This window comes from Mobula birostris, chromosome 6 (assembly GCF_030028105.1).
Source record: "Mobula birostris isolate sMobBir1 chromosome 6, sMobBir1.hap1, whole genome shotgun sequence".
Taxonomy (NCBI): domain Eukaryota; kingdom Metazoa; phylum Chordata; class Chondrichthyes; order Myliobatiformes; family Myliobatidae; genus Mobula; species Mobula birostris.
This window is the reverse complement of record NC_092375.1, coordinates 98,403,964-98,425,458: the sequence shown is the minus strand read 5'-3', so window position 1 is coordinate 98,425,458 and position 21,495 is coordinate 98,403,964. Positions and strand designations below refer to the sequence as shown.

General features: G+C 43.7%; 1 protein-coding gene across 2 annotated transcripts in view; it reads left to right on the top strand.

The window, feature by feature from the left end:
* The window catches only part of LOC140199221 (uncharacterized), a 55,322-nt gene extending 37,296 nt beyond the window's left edge, over positions 1-18,026 (top strand). For both annotated transcript variants that reach the window (XM_072260916.1, XM_072260917.1), the window contains exons 4-6: positions 3,297-3,446; positions 6,650-6,789; positions 7,942-18,026. In XM_072260916.1, coding sequence (XP_072117017.1) covers positions 3,297-3,446; positions 6,650-6,789; positions 7,942-8,163 — 512 coding nt within the window. In that variant the 3' untranslated portion in view covers positions 8,164-18,026. The remainder of the gene's footprint in view (positions 1-3,296; positions 3,447-6,649; positions 6,790-7,941) is intronic.
* Positions 18,027-21,495: the final 3,469 nt, after the last annotated feature.

Sequence of the window (21,495 nt, the reverse complement as noted above, 5' to 3'; positions counted from 1 at the left end):
ATTTCACTAAGGTAGCAGTTTTTACAGTTTTTCTTGATGGACACAGTACCTAACTATCAGGCAGTGGATGGGCGATCAGCTTACCTGTGCTAAACAATTTTATAGCCTTAGGCTACACTGTGTGGCAGCATAGCAGTTAGCACAACACTGTTACAGCCCCCATCAGTAGGCTGAGACTGGGGCTGTGAAGAAGACTACCTAGGGAAAGGTCACCTGCATGCAAGCATAGAGAAAGGTCACCTGTGTACAAACTGGCTCAGGACTGATCAGTGTTCAATACTTGTGCTAGGCATACAATGGCTGTTACATCCCTCAGAATCAGAACCAGGGCACTGGTATTATGCAGCAGCAGTACATTGCAATACATAATAGAAACTGAATTACTATATATTTTTTTTTAAGTTGAATTCACTTAAATAGGTAGTGCAAAAATTAAAAAAGTAGTGAGGTAGTGTTCATTGTCCATTCAGAAATCTGATGGCAGTGGGGAAGAAGCTGTTCCTGATCACTGAATAGGTGGCTCCTGTACCTCCTCTGTGATGGTAGCAATGAGAAGGGGGCATGTCCTGGGTGATGGGGGTCCTCAGTGACAGATGCTGTCTTTTGATACATTGCTCCTTGAAGGTTTCCTGGCTATTACAGAGACTAGTGCCCATGATGGAGCTGACTGAGTTTACAACTTTCTGCAGCTTACTGCTGGTTCCCCCCCCCACCCCCCCACCACCATACCAGATGTTGATGAAGCCAGTTAGAGTCCTCTTCATGGTACATCTGTAGAAATTTGCAAGTGTCCCTGGTGACGTAGAAAATTTCTTCAAACTCCTAACGAAATATAGTCTCTGTCGTGTCTTCTTTGTAACTGAATTGATATGTTGGGCCCAGGATAGATCCTCAGAGACGCTGACACCCAGGAACTTGAATTTGCTCACTCTTTCCACTCTGATCCCTCCATGAGGACTGGTGTGTGTTCCCTTGTCTAACCCTTTCTGAAATCCACAATCAGTTCTTTGGTCTTACTGACTTTGAATACAAGGTTGTTGTTGTGACATCACTCAACTAGCTGATTATCTCATTCCTGTACGCTTTTCATCACCATCTGAAATTTTGCCAACAATATTTGTGTCATCAGCAAATTTGTAGATGGTATTTGAACTGTGCTTAGCCACACAGTTATGGGTGTAGAGAAAGTGGATCAGTGGGCGAAGCACACACCCTTGAGGTGCGCCAGTGTTAATTGTCGCTGAGGTGGAGAAGTTATTTCCAATCTGCACACACTGAGGAAGTCGAATATCCAGTTGCAGAGGAAGCTACAGAGAGGCCCAGGTTTTGGAGCTTTTTGATCAGACCTTTAAGAATTATTGTGTTAAAATAAATGCTGAGCTATAGTCAATAAACAGCAGCCTGACATTGTCCTGGTGATCCAAGGCTGTGTGAAGAGCCAATTGCGATAGGCCAATTGCAGTGAGTCCAGGTCCTTTCTGAGGCAGGTGTTGATTCTAGCCATGACCAACCTCTCAAAGCATTTTATCACCATAGATATGACTGCCTCTGGACGATACTCATTTGAGGCAGTTCACCTGCTCTTCTTGGGCACCGGTATGACTTTGAACAGGTGGGAACTTCTGCCTGTACCAGTGAGAGATTGAAAATGTCTTTGAACATCCCTGCCAGTTGGTTGACACAAGTTTCCAGAGCCTTACCAGGTACTCTATTGAGCTCTGCTACCATGCGAGGGTTCACTCTCCTGAAAGACAGACTGACGTCAGCCTCCGAGACAGAGATCACAGGGTCACCGGGTGCTGCAGGGATCCTCATAGCTGTAGCTTTATTCTCCCTTTCAAAGCAGGCATAAAAGGTTTTAAGTTCGTCTGGGAGTGAAGCATCACAGTCGTTCATGAGTTGTAGGAAGTAACGGGATGCAAACCCTAGCAGAGCTGACACACATCTGGTTCTGTCTCTAACCTCCTTTGCTTTTGGGGTAGCCCTCCATAAGTTGTTCCTGGCCTCCTTGTATAGCCCTGGGTCACCAGACTTGAATGCCACAGATCTAGCCCTCAGCAGATACAAGCCTCCTGGTTCACCCACAGCTTTTGATTTGGGTATGTACAGTAAGTTCTTGCAGACACACACTCATCCACACGGGTTTTAATGAAGCTGGTGACAACTGTGGCGTACTCATTCAGACTCAAAGATGAATCCCTGAATACAGTCCAGTACAGCAAGTCAAAGCAGTAAGCACCCCTGCATCTCCCTTGTCGGTACCATCTTGCTACTGGTGCTGCAGTCTGCGCCTATAATCAGGGAGTGGAAGTACAGCAGAGTGATCAGGCTTTCCAAAGTGTTGGTGTGGGGTGCATGGTAAGTGGTCCAGTGAGTTGGCTGATCTGGTTCCTCAAGTGATAATTATTTAGAAACTTTTTCGTCTGGTTGAAATCCCCCAAAATGATGAGAAAGGCATCAGGGTGTGCTGTTTCATTGAGTCACTCAGTTCATCCAGAACTTGTTTGACATGGGCCTGAGGCAGAATCTACCCTGCTCCAAGGTGATGGAATTAGCTCCCATGGCATTTAATTCCCAGATGTTCCAGATCGGGTAAGCAGGGCTGGGGCAGAACCACTGAGTTTGTACACCGCAACCATTAGCCATAAAGCATACTCCACCTTCTCTGCCATTGAAGGACTCAGCACTCCTATCTTGATGGTGAATTGTGAAGCCAGTGAGTTGTATTGTTGCATCCAGAAAGGCGGGGCAAATCCAAGTCTCTGTAATACCACATTCCTCTGGTACAGCAATCTTGCTCTGAGATCTTCGATTTTATTTATTACATAACGTACATTTGCCAGCAGAATAGTCGGCAGTGGAAGTCAAAATCTTCTTCTTAAATGAACTCTTCAGTGCGGCATCCCCTTTTCCGCTGTCTTAAAGGGGAACCACACTTGTAACCGGAGACTGCCGTCCAAGATTCGTTGACTTTGAGCTGCTAGATTTTTAAAAATGTCACTTACTGTATTGTCCATGGCTGTAGCTGTGGATTTCAGCTGTAGCAGTCTAAAACGTGAATATTAGATTATTTCAATCAGAGCTGCTCGCACCAGCTGCCTTCTTAATGGCTCCCCGGAAGTGGAAAAAAGGTATTTGACTACTGTATGGCCTGATTGTTATGAAGTTGACAATAAGAGAAAGTTATTTTAATTAAATATTAATCTCCTTGACATGATCAAGCTCACAGTACCAGATTTCTATGCCTTTCGAAGATGAAGACCTATTATTAACAATCATCTGCTTTCTTTCTGCAGAAGAATTATCTTCCAATGAATGTTGTGGGATGATACTGAAAGTAATGAACAGTGATTGTCCGTTTCTAATTCATAATGAGCGAGATCAATATCTTCGACCTGGCAGCAACCGCAAAAGAATAGTTCTTAGTCGGCAGAATTCTGAGTCTGGTAAGTGTCATCTTTAAACAGTTTAATAGACATGCTTGCAGGATCAATGGTTCTCTACAATTTCTATACTAGGTAGCTTCTTCCCACTTCAGTACAGTTACCTTAGTTTTAAGAAACTTCTTGGAACACCTGATTAAGTCCATCTCTTATTACTTTTCAGTTCTGTAGTCTCTTAGGTCTCTACTTTTTAGTGTGGTCATTTCATGATAGATGCCAAGGACAGTTCTTAGCGCACCTGATGGTAAACTTTTCATCTCCCAATTGACCCAGTTGTGGCCCTGCCCTTTATTTTTCTCTCTGCACTGCACTTTCTCTAACTGTAACATTAGATTCTGCATTGTTTTCTTTTTACAATATCTTTTATTGAGTATAATTTTTTTGAATGGCATGCAAAACAAAGTTTATCATGTTACTCACATGAGAATACAGCAATATTCTATCAAACTTAGATGGCAGTGCTGGGGGGGTGGGTCTGAAACTTGGTCCCCGATGATGAGCCCCTGCTTTCCTCAGCTCCGAGCTTCACTCCTAAATTGCCCACATGCTGCTTGGACAGCCCTTGATATATGGTAAACACAAACTAATCTTCAGATGCTGGGGTCAAAGCAACACTCACAACACGCTGGAGGAACTCAGCAGGTCTGACAATATCCGTGGAAACGATGAGTCGCCGTTTCGGGCCGGAACCCTTCATCAGGACCTATTCCTTCTTCTCCTTTCCTGCCTATCACCTCTCTGCTTCTCCTTCCCCACCCCTTTGTCTTTCCCCTTACTGGTTTTTTACCTGGAACCTACCAGCCTTCTCCTTCCCACCCTCCCCCACCTTCTTTATAGGGCCTCTGCCCCTTCCCTCTACAGTCCTGACGAAGGGTTCCGGCCCGAAACGTTGACTCATCGTTTCCATGGATACTGCTGGACCTGCTGAGTTCCTTGATATATGGGATGGACTCAAGCCCTTGGGTACTAGTGGTGCACCATAATCTGTCGGTGCCTCTCGTCTTCCAATTACTTAGTGTGTCTGATATCTGAGCCAATATGCCGATATTTCAATGGCCCTAATCAGACTGCATTTGGAATATTGCAGGCAATTTTGGGCTTGGTATCTAACAAAAGATGTACTGGGCAGGGGAGGGTTTAGAATGAAAGGCTTCACTTAGGAGAGCGTCTGATGCCTCTCGGTTTATACTTGTTAGCAGTCAATAAGGTGGGGTGGGTGGGGAAATCTCACTGAAACCTACTGCATCCTGAAAAGCCAGACTACAGAGGACATGGAGAGAATGCTCCGATTAGTAAGGTAGTCTAGGATCCAGGGGCATAGCCTCAGAATAAAAAGACATCTGTTTGGACCTGAGATGAGGAGGAATTTCTTCAGTCAGAGGGTATTGAATGTCTGGAATTCGTTGCCACAGAGGGCTATGGAGGCCAAGTCATTAAGCGTATTTAAGTCATTTGACAAGATTCCTCATGGTAGGCTGATTCAGAAGATAAAGATACATTGAATTCAGGGTGAATTGCAAGTTTGGGTTCAGAACTGACTAGCTAATAGAGCACAGAAAGTGGGAGTGGAAGACTATTATTCTGGTTAGAGATCCACACTCAGACCCCTGTCATTTCTGATACATATCAATGATTTGGATGGAAATGTAGATGGGTGGATTAGCAAATTTGCATAGGATGCCAAGACTGGAGTAGTGAATGGTGTAAAGAACTATCAAAGAATCCAACTGCATATAGATCAGATACAGACATGAGCAGAGAAATAGCAGATTGAGTGTAATCTGACCAAGTATGAGGAGTTGCACTTTATGAAGCCAGGTGAAAGGCAAGTATACAGTTCATTGCAAGCCCATTAATAGGACAGAGGGATCTTGGAGTCCAGATCCATAGTTCACTGGAAGCGGCTATGGAAGTGGTAAGGTGAGAAAGAAGGCGCATGGAATGATTGGTGAGGTAATGAGTGAAAGAATAATTAAGTCAATGCAGCAGCCACATAAAACATTAGTCAGACCAGACTTGAAGTGTGGAGTTCTGTTCACCCCATTATTAGAAGGATGTGAAGACTGAACAGACTGCAGAAGAGGTTTACCAGGATGCTACCTAAATTATAGGGTATGCCTTGGGCCAACTTGGACCCTCCCTGGAGTGTTGTAGGCTGAAGGGAGACCTGATGCAAGATATTAAAATTATGAGAGGGTAGACAGTAACAATCTTCTACCCAGGGTAAAAATGTTATACACCTGTGGGCATGCTGTTAGAGTAATGGTGGGTGCATGGAGATATATAGTTGACATGAGGGGCAGGTTTTTTATGCAGATAGCGGTAGACACCTGGAATGGTGTAGGTGCCAGGGGTAGAAGTGGAATCAGGCAGTTGATGGCCTTTAAGCGGTCTTAAGTAGACATGTGAATATGAAGGGAACGGAGGGCTATGGATGACACACACAGGAGGAGGACATTTAGTACAAATTGGCATTAAGGTCACGAAAGCAGTATGATCTGAATGCACTGTCCATTGTCCTATGTAGATCAAGTCCGACTGTGGTGGGCCTGTCCTGTGCTCCATTGTTCTCTGCAGATCAAGTCTGACTGTGAATGGGCATTCCAGATATATATCCAGTACACTGACAAACACATCTTGGATTTCAGCCCTCAACGTCTGCACCAAACTAAAGTCCTTCTGCCTGCATATCCTCTGTGTATTCACGTGTCTATTCAACATCATCATCTGCTTCCATCACCACTCCTGGCAGCCCATTCTAGGCACCTGCTTCATCCTGTGTGAAAAAAACACCTGTCCCACACTTCTTTAGATTTTCACCCATTAACTTAAAAGCTTATTCCCTAGTATCTGACGTTTCTATCCTGGGAGAAAGACCCTGTCCATACCTCACATAATTTTCTAAACTCCCCTCAGCTTCTGGAGAAAACATCCCAAGATTGTCCAGCCTCTCTTTAGTTTCTAATCCAGGCCGGAGCCTGGTAAACCTCTTCTGTCCCCTTTCTGAGACCTCCACATTCTTTCTGGGCAACCAGGAGTGCATGTGATACCCCTAGAATGACCTACCAGAGTTACATAGTATTTTAAAATATTGCTTTGGTTGCGTGTTCATCCTTTATTAAATAAATGTGCCTATGGTAATCTGAAACAAGATGTAGAGAACTCTTATGGCAACTGTTTGTGACCAAGTTCCATTCTCTTCACAGCTCAGGTGACTATCTTTTATTACAAATCCAATAAGATCCCAACAATATATTGTGGAATGCCAGTTGTGCTGAAATTCTCCAAGACCAACTGTTTCCTGATGTGTCAGAGGGAGGGGTCCAATGTAGTGCTCAGAATACAGGTAAGTGAACGAGGAAAAGGTTTTAGAGATGTGGTCAGGTTCAGATGCTAGAATCTGGATTATAAAACGCTAGGAGAGTTCAACAGTTCAGGCAGTCCATTTCCTTCACTGAGTCGGCTAATACAGTACGTGGGGAAGCTCACTGTCACATCAAACCAAACTAACCTATAAAACTAATATGAAGGAAGTTAGCTTCTACTGTCAGCCACATACAGAGCCTACCAGAGTGTTGTCATAAAGTCATGCAGCACAGAAGCAAGCCATTCTGCCCATCAACCCCATTCCAATCAGATTGAGCCCAGGGCATCGGAGTTCTGAGTTCAATCCCAACACCTTCTGTAATTAGTTTGTACTTTCTTCCTGTGAGCACACAATTTCCCTTTGTGTGTCCAGTCACCTCCCACAGCGCAAAGACCTTCTGGTTAGTAGGTTAATCGTTCACTGTAAATTCTCCTGTGATTAGAGTTGAATTGGTGGCTTGCTGGGTGGTGAGGCTCTTTGGACCAGGAGGGCCTGTCCACACTGTATCTCTAAATAAAAATAAAAACAAGATCTTAGTCAAAGGCACAGATTTTATGAATAACATAGAAGTGGCAGAGGAAGGAGGAGAGAGCTCACAGGGACCAGAGGTGCAAGAGAGAGAAGAGAGTGCAGAGAGGGAGAGATAGACAGACAGACAGAGAAACAGAGAGAAAGAGAGAGAGGGAGGGAGGGAGAGAGGTGTTGTGAGAATGAGTCACCGTAGGGGTGAGGAAGAGACAGAGAGTGTGTGTACATGTGTGTAGGTGTGTGTGTGTGTGTGTGTGTGTGTGTGTGTGTGTGTGTGTGTGTGTGCGCATGTGTACGTGTGTGTGTGTGTGTGTGAAAGAGAGAGAAACAAGGACAGAACTGGCCGAGGTTGGCATTTACAGGACGTTTTTTCAGGGGGTTTCAGGAGATGAGCAGTGGTGAGGACGGCATATAGAAGGAGAAACGTGGGGTTGCCGGGCACCATAAAATGGGGCAGAGGGTGCTCTGTAAGAAAAGAGATAAATTAGGAAATGGGCAAGAGTTGGAATGAAGTTAATAGTTAATGGAAAGTTACTAGCTATGGATGAGAAAAGCTGTTGATTTCAGGCAGTGACTGACAGGCAGATGTCCTTTCAATCTCAGGAATGTACCTCCGAGTCACTGAAGTGGATTCCAGAGGGAAGCCCACAATGGTGTTTCATCTTCTACATGAAGGAACAGCAAGATGGCACTCTCAGCTTTGAGTCAGCACGATTCCCAGGCTGGTTCATCAATAACCAGTGGACCCAAAAGAGGGCTGAAATGAAACAAACCATGAAAGAAAAGTTAAATACAGATTTTATCTTTGTTTTGTTAAAAGTGTGAGAGTTAGCACTGGTGGATATAGGAAATAAAATAACATGATTTGTTCTAAAAATGTACCTTTGTGGGCTTATGACGATGGCATCGAATGTTCTGCCCAGCCTTCCCTACCACATAAATCCAACTGGTGTCCTATGAGCAGAGCAGCTCCATATGTCTGTTCAGGGAATTTCCAGCTGTCTTCAAAAGCTCACCAGCTGCCAAAGACATAAGAATCGCTTCTCAATGTCAACTATATTTAAATGCCTAATAAATAATATTTATTAAACACATTTAAAATATTCATCTAATTCCAGCATTATTTTAGTGTTTTTGATTGATTGCCAGTATATTAAAGTAAACATAACAATGACAGATTATCTCAGATTCCATTTTTACAGATGTCCATAAGTTGCTTTTCCCTATAGGTCAGAAAATACACAAAAATCACTCGATATACCAGACCTCAACAGTACAGTAATGATTGGCATCAAAACGCATGGGATTGATAAAATTGAACAAATACTAAAAGTGGAGAGAGGGGAGAAATTAGTTCATAGGAATGAACATCTGTGTGCTGTGATACATGGGTTATGACTGAAGGAAAGATGGCTGGAATAGCTTAGCACTTTTGTGCAAGGGTGTTTATTCATTGCATCAAAAATCAAACTTGCAAAAATTAGCGAAAATAGTGAAAAGAAAACTGCCAATATTTGCAAAAAAAGATAGCTACCAGAAAACACAATAATAACTGTGCACTAATTCTTGTCCAGTGTAAACTCCTGGCAGCTCGATTTCTCTCTCCCCTACTGAGAGTGAACCACCCCATTTTTCTGCCATCTTTACTTACCCACAAAGTTAACGTAAGACCACGCATGAATCAGAATATGATGCAGCCCACAATGAAGTTAGTCATATTACGAAGTAGACAGACGTATCTACCTTAAATACAGTATACAAACAACATAGACACATTTACACATCCCTATTACTAAAGAAATGGAATATTGCACTGTGTGTGGTGGAGAAGGCACCACAAATCCACCCCGTGTACATCCGCTTGGTTTAGGACCCATATAACAATCCGATGCCACAGGGGGAAGACATTGAAGTGCACACACTAGGCATAGTGACAGCAGTGTGACAAGGCAATATTTCTGTGTGTGTGTGTGTGTGTGTGTGTGTGTGCGCATATGCATGGAATGCATTTACCGAAAGCTCTGCATCACAATCCGACTTTTATACCTTGTTTGTACGTACAGTATTCATAACTTGGCATTTGATTTGTACCCTAAAGACAGCCTGTACTTTTGTACTTTTACCCATGTTCTGTCCACAGTGGAATTCCCAGTTGAATGACATTTCAATTCCCCTTCCCATTCCCACACTGACCTGGCTTTCTGCAGCCTTCTCTGTGAGGGTGAGGCAACACAAACTGGAGGAACAACGCCTTATATTCTGCTGGGTAGTCTACAACCTGATACAAATATTGTGATTTACAAGTTTAGATGACACTCTACTTTAGTGGAGTTATTACTCCAACCCCCTCCTCTTCCACTCTTTTCTCTGTCTGATTCTTCCATTTTTGACCCCTTTCCCATCCCACCTCATCCCTCAGGTTCATCTCCCTCCTGGTTGATCCACCCTTCACCTGCTCAATTCCCTCACAGGACCTGTCCCCTGCACAACTCCATTTGATCATAAGACCATAAGGTATAGGAGAACAATTGGGCCATTTGGCCCATTGAGTCCATTCTGCATGGCTGATCCATTTTCCCTCTCAGTCCTAATCTCCTGTCTTCTCCCCATATCCTTTTATGCCCTGACCAATCAAGAATCTATCAAACTCTGCCTTAAATATATCCAATGACCTGGGCTCCACAGCCACCTGTAGCAACAAATTCCACATATTGACCATCCTCTGGCTACAGAAATTCTTCCTCTTCTCTGTTCTAAAAGGACACCTGTCTATTCTGAGGCTTGGGCTTCTGGTCTTAGATTCCCCCACCACAGGAAACATCCTCTCCACATCCATTCTATTGAGGCCTTTCACCATTCGATAGGTTTCAATGAGGTCAATCCTCATTCTTCTGAATTCCAGTGAGTAGAGGACAAGAGCCATCAAACACTCCTCATATGAAAAGCCTTTCAATCCTGGAATCATTTTCATGAATCTCCTTTGAACCTTCTCCAATGTCAACACATCCTTTCTTTGCAAACAACAGGAATTCTGCAGATGCTGGAAATTCAAGCAACACACATAAACAGTCCTTCCAGGTGAGGCAACACTTCACCTGTGAGTCGGCTGGGGTGATATACTGCGTCCGGTGCTCCTGATGTGGCCTTTTATATATTGGCGAGACCCGACGCAGACTGGGAGACCGCTTTGCTGAACACCTACGCTCTGTCTGCCAGAGAAAGCAGGATCTCCCAGTGGCCACACATTTTAATTCCACATCCCATTCCCATTCTGACATGTCTATCCACGGCCTCCTCTACTGTAAAGATGAAGCCACACTCAGGTTGGAGGAACAACACCATATATTCCGTCTGGGTAGCCTCCAAGCTGATGGCATGAACATCGACTTCTCTAACTTCCGCTAATGCCCCACCTCCCCCTCGTACCCCATCTGTTACTTATTTTTATACACACTTTCTTTCTCTCACTCTCCTTTTTCTCCCTCTGTCCCTCTGAATATACCCCTTGCCCATCCTCTGGGTCCCCCCCCCGCCCTCCTTGTCTTTCTTCCCGGACCTCCTGTCCCATGATCCTCTTATATTCCTTTTGCCTATCACCTGTCCAGCTCTTGGCTCCGTCCCTCCCCTCCTGTCTTCTCCTATCATGTTGGATCTCCCCCTCCCCCTCCAACTTTCAAATCCCTTACTCACTCTTCCTTCAGTTAGTCCTGACGAAGGGTCTTGGCCTGAAACGTCGACTGCACCTCTTCCTAGAGATGCTGCCTGGCCTGCTGCGTTCACCAGCAACTCTTATGTGTGTTACATCCTTTCTTTGATATGGACTCAAAACTGCTCACAAATCTTCAAATGAGGCTTCACTAGTGCTTTATAAACATTACATTACATCTTTGCTTTTAGTTCTCTTGAAAAGAATGCCAACATCACATTAGCCTTCCTCACCACAGACTCAAAATGAAAATTAACCTTCAGAGAACCCTGCATGAGGACTCCCAAGTCTTTTGCATTTCAGATTTTTGAACCTTTGCTCCAATTAGAAAATAGTCTACCCTTTCATTTCTTCTGTTGGCTTTTAAATGCTTCCCAATCTTCTAACTTCCAGCTATTTTTTTTTGCTCTATTATATGCCCTCACTTTGTCTTTTATGTTGACTTTAACTTCTCTTGTCAGCCAAGGTTATGTCATCCTGCCTTGAGAATACTTCTTCCTCTTTAGGATGTGTGTATCCTGCGCCTTCTGAATTGCTTCCAAAAATTCCAGCCATTGCTGCTCTGCCTTCATCCCTGTCTGTGTTCTTATTGACTCTATTTTAGCCAGCTGTCCTCTCATGTCTCTTTAATTTCCTTTACTCCACCGTAATACCGATACTTTAGCTTCTCCTTCTCAGATTGCAGGCTGAATTCTAACATAATCACTGACCCCTAAGGGTTACTACTATGTTGACTCAGGCCTAGGGGGCCAGTGTCAGGCACGATAATGGACTCTCCACTTCTCCCTCTCCCTCATCAGTGTGTTCAGTTCATCTACATTAGCCACGCCGCTGTCTTCTAGGAGTGTGTTGACCATAGTCTTGGGAGGGCGCCCAGGGTTCATCCTCCCATTCTTGGGCTCCCATATGAAGACTAGGCTGGCAGGTAGCTCTGGGTGGCATAGACAGTGCCCCGCTAATTGCAGTTTTCTCGCCTCGATTTTAGTGGTGAGCATTGGTAGGTCATCGTAGAGCTCGACGTTCCTTTACCTTAAACTCTCCAATGATTTCTGGTTCATTATATGACATCTATTACTGAATAGCTGATCCCCTAGTGGACTCAACCATGAGCTGTTCTAAAAGCCATTGCTTAGGGATTCTAGAAATTCCACCTCTTGGGATTAAGCACCAACCTGACTTTTCCAATCTACCTGCATATTGAAATTGTAAAATTGCCTTTTGTCATGAATTTTGTATCCCACATCGCAAATTGCAGACCACATTTTTACTACTATTTTGGAGTCTGTATGCATCTCCTATCAGGGTATTTTTATCTTTGCACTTCCTTAGCTCTATCCACAATAATGCAACACCTTCCGACCCTATGTCACCTCTTTCTAAGATCTGATTCCATTTTTGTACCAACAGAGCCACACCACTCCTTCTGCTTACCCACCTGTCCTTTCAATACAATGAGTATATTTGGACATAAAACTCACAGCTCTAATCTTCTTTCAGCCATGACTCAGTGATGCCCACATGGCCACTTGTGTTGCAAGTTCATCTACCTCATTCCGTGTACTGCAAGTATTTAAATATAGCACCTTCATTTAGGTGTTCACTCTTTTCGATGTTGTCTGCCTCTTACAATGCAACTTATCTTGTTGACAGCAATTTTGCCCTATTATCAGCCTCTCCTTGCAACCAGTCTCAATAGGCATTTCCTCTGTTTGTAAACCCACTGCCTCATCCTCAGCACTATCACTCCAGTTCTGAGTCAACCTGCTGTTCACCTTTCCCATAATGCTTCCCAAACTCACCTCCTTTATTTACCAGACTCAAGCATGGATAGCTCTTGGTGTTCATGTTTATCTTCATCCTGCAGCTGTTTCCCCCTTTACCTTCAGCTCATTCCCCCAACCTTATTCCATCTGCTTCTCATTATTATTTTCTCTCTCTCTGTCTGCCCCCACTGTCATCTGCCTGCAAATGTCTCCTTACTCCAATCCCATCTCCTCTACCTGACCTAGCCTGGACATCAACTTTCCTCCCTCCTTAGTCCACCAATGATCTCAGACACCTGTTTCCTCACTCCCTTTGTCCTCTCTCTGCTGGCCACCTCGTCTCTGTTCTCTCTGTCCAAATGCAGGGTTTCCATTTGAAATATCGACATTTTCTCCCACAGAAGCACTCAGTTCTCTGAGTTCCTCCAAACAGATTATTCTTTGATTGAAATTCCGGCTACAGCCTCCTGTGTCTCCGAATATGTAATTGTATAACTGTCACAAAGGGATGAGTTGTGACAGAAGCACCATCACAATCGATAGCATTACAAATGATAAAACTCCTGAGAGGGTATCCTCAGGATTCAGCCATGTCTGCTGTGCAATTCAACATAATCTTTTACTCAGCACCGCCTGCTTCCTCAAACCCTACATCACTTGATTTTTGTTACCTTTGCCTTTGGGAGTGTGGTAGAACAAAATGATCTGAGAATACAGGTCCATAATTCCTTTTAAGTGGTGTGTTAGGGCATATCCTCGAGTTATGGAATATAGCAAATATCAATTTCAATAGCAAACAATGTGGATTCTGGATTGAGTTAGAATGCAGCGGCACACTGGGGTTGATTGCAAACCATGAAACATTCCATTGACTTGAGATGTCTGCATATAAGACCATAAGACATAAGAGCAGAATTAGGCCCATCAAATGTGCTCCACCATTGAATCATGGCTGTTCCTCATTTTTCCCCTCCTCAGCCCCACTCCCCAGCCTTCTCCCTGTAACCTTTGATACAGTGTCCAATCAAGAACCTATCAAGCACTGCCTTAAATACACCCAACGACCCGGCTAAAGAAATTTCTCCACATCTCTGTTTTAAATGGATGCCCCTCTATCCCAAGGCTGTGCCCGCTTATCGTAGACTCCCCCAACATGGGAAACATCCTTTCAACATTTATTCCATCTAGGCCTTTCAACATTCAAAAGGCTTCAATGAGATCCTCTCTCATCCTTCTAAATTCCAGCGAGTACAGACCCAGACCCATCAAATGTTCCTCGTATGATAACCCTTTCATTCCTGGAATCACCCCTGTGAACCTCCTCTAAGCCTCTCCAATGCCAGCACATCTTTTTCTTAGATAAAGAGCCCAAAACTGTTCAAAAATACTCAAGGTGAGGCCCCACCAGTGCCTTATAAAGCCTCAGCATCACATCCCAGCTCTTATATTCCAGATCTCTTGAAATGAGTGCTAACATTACATTTGCCTTCCTTACCACTGACTCAACCTGCAAGTTAACCTTTAGGGTATTCTGCACAAGAACTCCCAAGTTCCTTTGCAATTCAGATTTTTGGATTTCCTTCCCACTTTGAAAATAGTCTGAACATTTACTACTTCTATCAAAGTGCATGACCATGCATTTTCCAACATTGTATTCTATATGCCACTTTCTTGCCCATATTCCTAATCTGTCTAAGTCTGCAGCCTACCTGTTTCTGCAACACTATCTGCTCCTCCATCAATCGTCGTATCATTTGCAAACTTGGCAACAAAGCCATCTGTTCCATCAACTAAATCACTGATATACAGCATAAAAAGAAGTGGTCCCAACACTGACCCCTGCGGAACACCACTAATCACTGGCAGCCGACCAGAAAAGGATCTTTTTATTCCTACCAGTGCTCAAACCATGTTAGTAACTTTTCTGTAATACCATGGGCTCTTAACTTGGTAAGCAGCCTCATGTGTGGCACCTTGTCAATTGCCTTCTGAACGTCCAAATATACAACATCCACTGCATCCCCTTTATCTACCTTAATTGTAATCTCCTCAAAGAATTCCAATAGGTCCATCAGGCAAGATTTTCCCTTAAGGAAACCATGCTGACTTTGTCCTATGTTGTCCTATGTCACCAAGTACTCCATAACCGCATCCTTGAGAACTGACTCTAACACCTTCTAACATCTAACATCTGAGGTCAAGCTAAATGGTCTATAATTTCCATTCTGCTGCCTTCCTCCTTTCTTAAATAGTGGAGTGACATTTGCAATTTTGCAGTCTTCTGGCACCATGCCAGAGTTCAATGATTTTTTTGAAAGATCATTACTAATACCTCCACAATCTCTATCACTATCTCTTTCAGAACCCTAGGGTTCATCTGGCCCGGGTGGTTTATGTACCCTTAGGTCTTTCAGCTTTTTGAGCACCTTCCCCCTTGTAATAGTAACTGCACTCACTTACTTTCGCTCACACCCTTCAACATCTGGCACACTGCTAGTGTCTTCCACAGTGAAGAATAATGCAAAATATTGATTTAGTTCATCTGCCATCTCCTTGTTCTTTGTTGTTATTTCTCTGGCCTCATTTTCTAGCGGTCCTATATCCACTCTCATTTCTCTTGTATTTTTACATTCTTGGAAGAAGCTTTTACTATCTACTTTGATATTGTTTGATAGCTTGCTTTCATATTTCATCTTTTCCCTCCTAATGATTCTTTAGTTGCTTTCTGTAGGTTTTTAAAAGCTTCCTAATCCCACTACTTTTTGCTTTGTTGTATGCCCTCTCTTTTGCTTCTTCATTAGCTTTGACATCCCTTGTCAGCCACTGTTGTACTATTTTGCTATTTGAGTATTTCTTCGGTTTTTGGAATACATCTATCCTGTACCTTCATTTTTCCTAGAAACTCACACCATTACTGCTCTACTGTCATCCCTGCCAGCATCTCCTTTCAATGTACTTTGGCCAGCTCCTCTCTCATACCACTTAATTTCCTTTACTCCTTGAAGTACTGCTAAGTCAGACTTTACTTTCTCCCCATCAAATTTCAAGTTGAACTCAATCGTATTGTGATCACTGCCTTAAGCTCCCTAATTACCTCCAGTTCATTACATCATACCCAATCCAGTGTAGCCAGTTCCCTTGTAGACTCATTGACAAGCTGTTTTAAAAAAAAATCTCGCAGGCATTCAGCAAACTCACTCTCTTGAGATCTATTTCCAACCTGATTTTCCCAATCGACCTCCATGTTGAAATCTCCCATGACTATCACAGCATTGCCCTTTTGACACGCCTTTTCCTATTGTAATCTGTGGTTCACCTCACAGCCACTGTATATATCTGCCATCAGGGTCCTATTACTCTTGCAGTTTCTTAGCTCAACCCACAGGGATTCAACATCTTCTGTCATATTTTTCTACTGATTTGATGCCATTTTTTACCAGCAGAGGCACACCTCTTCCTCTCCCTACTTTCCTATCCCTCTAATACAACATGTAACCTTGGACATTCAGCTCCCAACTACAATCATCCTTCAGCCATGATTCGGTTTTGGCCACTTCATCAAACCCGACAATCTGTAAAAGTGCAACATGATCATCCATTTCATTTCTTACACTTCATGCATTGAGATATAATACTTTGAGTACTGTACTTGCTACCCTTTTTGATTCTGCATCACTAATACATTGATACTCACCCTGCTGGCTGCAATTTTTTCCCATCATCTGCCTGCCCTTCCTGACAGTCTGATTACACGCTTGCTTATTATCATTTGCTTTTTCACTCTCCTATCCTGAGTCCCTTCACTCTGGTTTCCAGCCCCCTGACAAATTAGTTTAAACCCCCTCCCCAACAGCTCTAACAAACCTGCCCGCAAGAATATTGGTTTTCCCTCGAGTTCAGGTGCAACCTATCATTTTTGTAAAGGTCTTAGCTCTCCCAGAAGAGATCTCAATGATCCAAAAATCTGAAGCCCTGCCCCCTACACTAGCTTCTCAGCCACGCATTAACCTGCCAATTCATCCTGTTTTTACCCTCACTAGCATATGGCACAGGCAGCAATCCAGAAATTACTACCCTGGAGGTCCTGCTTCTCAGCTTTCTACCTAGCTCTCTAAATTCTCATTGCTTTTCCTTCCTATGTCATTGGTACCAATATGTACCAAGACATCTGGCTGCTCTTCCTCCCTCTCCAAAATGCTGCAGACATGATCTGAGACGTCCCTGACCCTGGTACCTGGGAGGCAACATACCATTCGGGTATCCCGTTCATGTCCACAGAATCTCCTGTCTATTCCCCTGACTACTGAGTCCCCTACCACTACCACTCCCCTCTTCTCCCTCTTTCCCTTCTCCGCCACAGACCAATGCTCAGTTCCAGTAACCTGGTCTCTATGGCAATTCCCCTGGGAGGTAATCCCTCACAAGAGTATCCAAAATGGTATATATGTTATTGAAGGGAATGGCCACAGGGGAGCTCTGCACTAACTGCTTACTCACATTTCCATTTCTCCTGCTATCACTCAGCTTGTCACCTCCTGCAGCTTCAGGGTGACTACTTCCCTGTAGCTCTGATCAATTATCTCCTCATTCTCCCGTACAAGCCGGAGGTTGTCCAGCTGCTGCTGCAGATCCTTAACACGATCTTCAAGGAGCTACAGCTGGATCTGCATGTGGATGTAGTTCCCTTGGGAACTCTGGGTCTCCCAGGACTCCAACATCCAGCATGAAGAACACACAACAGTCTTTCACTACACTAAGTGCAGCAAGAGAAAAAAAAGGAAACCTTATCAGAAACTTATCCAGATCTAAAGCCTTTTAAGCTGAAGCCTACTTTGAGCCAAAACCTGACACTCCTACTCTCAGCACTGGCCTACTCCCAACAATGGCCGCTCTGCTTGTCCCTTCTGTACTTTAAACAAGAGTCACAACCTGCGAGAAACTTTGTTGCTGTGGCCTGCTCCTGCCACTGAATGCAGCTCAAAGAAAGTGGTATTTAACGTTCATTTTGGGTGTCTGGGCTGTTGGTGTGAGGATCTAGATGCTTAAAAACTATATGTAATTCAAAGAAGGCATTGTACATTGTAATTATAGAATTGTCCTGCTGTTACCTTTGATCTTTGGCATATAAAATGCCTTGTAATATTGGCTTAGGGAGTCTCTTCTTCTAAGAGTCTCTCCAGAAATGCCTGTTTGTTTTGCTGAATAAAGACACCCATATTCACCAGATACAGTGTCTCTCCAGTCACTTTGTTCATAGTCACAACTCGTCCGGGATATATCTGTGATTCACCGTGTGGCTAGCGATCTCAGCAGTCAAAGTGGGTGAGTATTTTTAAGATTAGTACCAACATTTGGGTCTGTGTGGGTCGGTGACCATGATATCACAAAGTATCAAGAGAACGGTGGAGAGCTGAACTGGTAAATATAAAGGTAGTGTGGTGTGTGTGTGCGCATGAGTGTTTATGTAAGAGACTAGATATTTTTGGATAATTTGGTGAGACGGGGCCACCAGTTGTAGACCATCGGAGTGCCTGTGGGGTGTGTGTATACCCATTTAGGGAACTGTATAGTAGCAGATTCCTTTGCGAGTGTGTTTGTGCGTTTTAAGAGTAAGTGTGAAACCTTGGTGTAATAATTTAAACTGCATAGGAATACAACAGGCATAATGGTTTCAGATGTACATAAGTGGCAGATTGCAGAGTATGTACTCTGTGGTTTTCAGTGTATACGATTGAATTTTTATCCATCATTTATATTTTGTGTGGTGTGGGAATTAGTGGGGAGATATTTGAGGGAGAGATTATAGTGAGCTATATCTGTTGAGGTGGCACCTGTTGAGGTCAAGCAATATCAGGTAGAGAACTCTGACAACCCGAGCCAGCCCTTGACCTTGTTTATGACCATCCATAAGCCCTTCACCTCTGGCGAGAAGCAGAGCATTTTGTCAGAGCTGCCCTCACTTAAATTTGTCTGTGGGAATTCAGAATTCCGGCGCAAGCTCGAGGAAATGGTTGAAATTCGCCAGCTGCACCTCTAAGATGTATGTGTGTTGATAAAAGCAGAGTGCCCGAGGAATATGTGGGACAGGATGGCCCAGGGGGTGTGGGATGGTACCTGGGCAACTACCTGAAATGCCAGCAAGAGGGATATCACTATTTAAAGGGGAAGTGAGGCAGTGACGGGGGACGGGGGAGGTGAGAGTTACTGGAGAATGATAATGTCAGTGATTCAAAGAGCTGATGAGACAGCCATGGATTATGCAGGATGTAAATATCGAGAGTACGAGGAGTATTCTGGATTGGATAATCCAGGGAGGGACGATCCAGTCTTCCTCAAAATGCTGAAGGAAGGCCTGAGCTCAGCCCACCAGGAAGTTTTAGATATGGGCAGGGTGGTGGGATCGACCTACTCCACAATAATGTCGTGGGCCGGTGTGATGGACTAGAGGAAGGGGAAGAGAAGTTGTAAAGTGTTGTAATGAATGTAGCTGCTGTGATGCCACGGGGAACTTGGTTTGTGTATCGGCAACTGGGGAATGTGGTGAGGAACTGCCGGAATAGACGAGGGAGGGTGAAGGAGGTGATTCATTACAGTGTGGCTTCTCGGTCCATGGTTGGAGGCAGTGTCCTGCAAAGAGAGGGAAGTGTGGAAATCACTCACCAAAATGAGCAGAATCCTCTCTTTCTGATCTACTGCTGACCACATTATAGAGCTGGTGAGGTCAGGCAAATGGCTGATGACAAATGTCAGAACAAGATAATGGAGGAATGTTATGGAATGGAGCAATTTAATTGCTGTTCTCTGTAAAAAGTATGGAAGTGCTTTGTTTGAGACATAAGATTAAAGCTATTTTCCAGACACTCGTCTGGAGATAAAACTTCTCTTGTGTGACGAGATCCTGAATTACCCCTATGAACTGTGCTTTTTGAAAAGAGAGAGAGACAGAGAGGGAGAGAGGTGTCCAACACAGACACCCTGTTATTAAGAGAGAGAGAGGAGAAGACTGCTCACAGTTTGTTTGGAATTTCTGCAAGGACACTGGCAGCTACTATGTTCCTACAGAGAGAGATGGGAGGAGCTACTTGATGGACAGCTGGTGTTCAGCACAACAATATTTAAATCAGCGTTGTTTTAAATTGCTTGTTTCACAGGACATGGGACATGCAGATGCACAAGGGTGTGGTGAAGTTATCACTATCTTGTTCAGGTGCCCACGAGTGTGGGACTGTGGATCGATTACGAGGTATCAATCTGTGATTATTAGTGCGTGAAAGATCGACCCTGTGGAGTCTACTAGTGTGTCTAACCCTTGCCTGGGTTGGTAGACTATCATTCGAAGACAGTGCTCTTAAGTTGGTCAAGTTTGGCTAACTTGGAAATTTCAGAGGACAACAGGGAGACCGACGGCATCAGCTCACCTGAAGAACCAAACACCTCTCTCTCTCTCCATCACTACTCAGCTCCACACCACGAACTGAACTGAACTTTACTCATCACCATAAGACTGTATCCATTTACCCCTAGACTTGATGAAGCTTGGTTTTTATATTTCCACATATACATAAAATCATTGCTAACCTGTTTGATATATCTGCATTTATATTACTGTATTGTGTAGTTACTAATAAATATCATTAGTTAATAGCAATACTGGACTCCAAAGTGTTTTCCATTTCTGCCAGTTCTTTAACCCGTCACAGGGTACGTGACACTTGCAAGTGAATAATAAATGTGCTCTAATGTGATCCACGCTGAATTTGTTGTAGTTTGTTTCTGTGGATTAGAAGACCAAGCCGAATGGTACACGGCAAGCACTAGTGTTTAGAATAACTGCAGTGGAGTTGTTCCTGCTTATCCTAACTTATTGCAGTCTGTTGGTCAGGAAGTCAAGGGTCCGATTGCGAGGATTGACTGCAAGGGTCCGAAGTTTGGTGCTGAGTTTTCTTTGAATATTAGCATTGAAGGCAGAACTGTAATCAATAAGCAATAGTCTGATACTGGCATCTTTACAGTCCAGATGCTCCAGAGATGTGTGTAGGGTCGGGGGCGGGGGTGGACTCTGCTGTAGACCTGCTTCGGTGGTAGGTAAATTGCAGTGGGTGGAGGTTATCTGGAAAGCTGCAGTTGACATGTATCATGACAAGCCTCTAGAAGCACTTCACAATGATGTGAGTCAAATGTGGCTACGGAGCACCTAAAAATAGGTCCTACATGTCTGAACTTCATTTTTCAAGGGCTGCTTAAGAATGGGTGAAAGTAAATGGTAATTAGTTTATTATTGTTACATGTACTGAGATACAATGAATAGCTTTGGTCTGAATGTCAGTCAGACAGATCATCTCATGCATCAGGGTAGTACAAAAGGAAAGTAGAATGCAGTATAGTGCTACAGTTATAGAGAAAGTGTAGTACTGGGAAACAAATAAAATGCAACAGTCCTGACAAGTTTAATTCAGAGAATGCAGTTTCTACATTTCCTGTTTCATGGAGACGTGGGTCACTCCAGATATGAACGGTTCTCAATCCACCAGATGAACTGAACTGCCGGACATTTGGGAAAGGCAAAAGGTAGGGGTTTCATGATAAGCTCATCGTCATGCTTGGACACAGCAGTCTTGTTGCACCCATGTTCTCCTGATATGGAACACTTAATGATTAAATACCATGCATCCTGCTTACTGAAAGAGT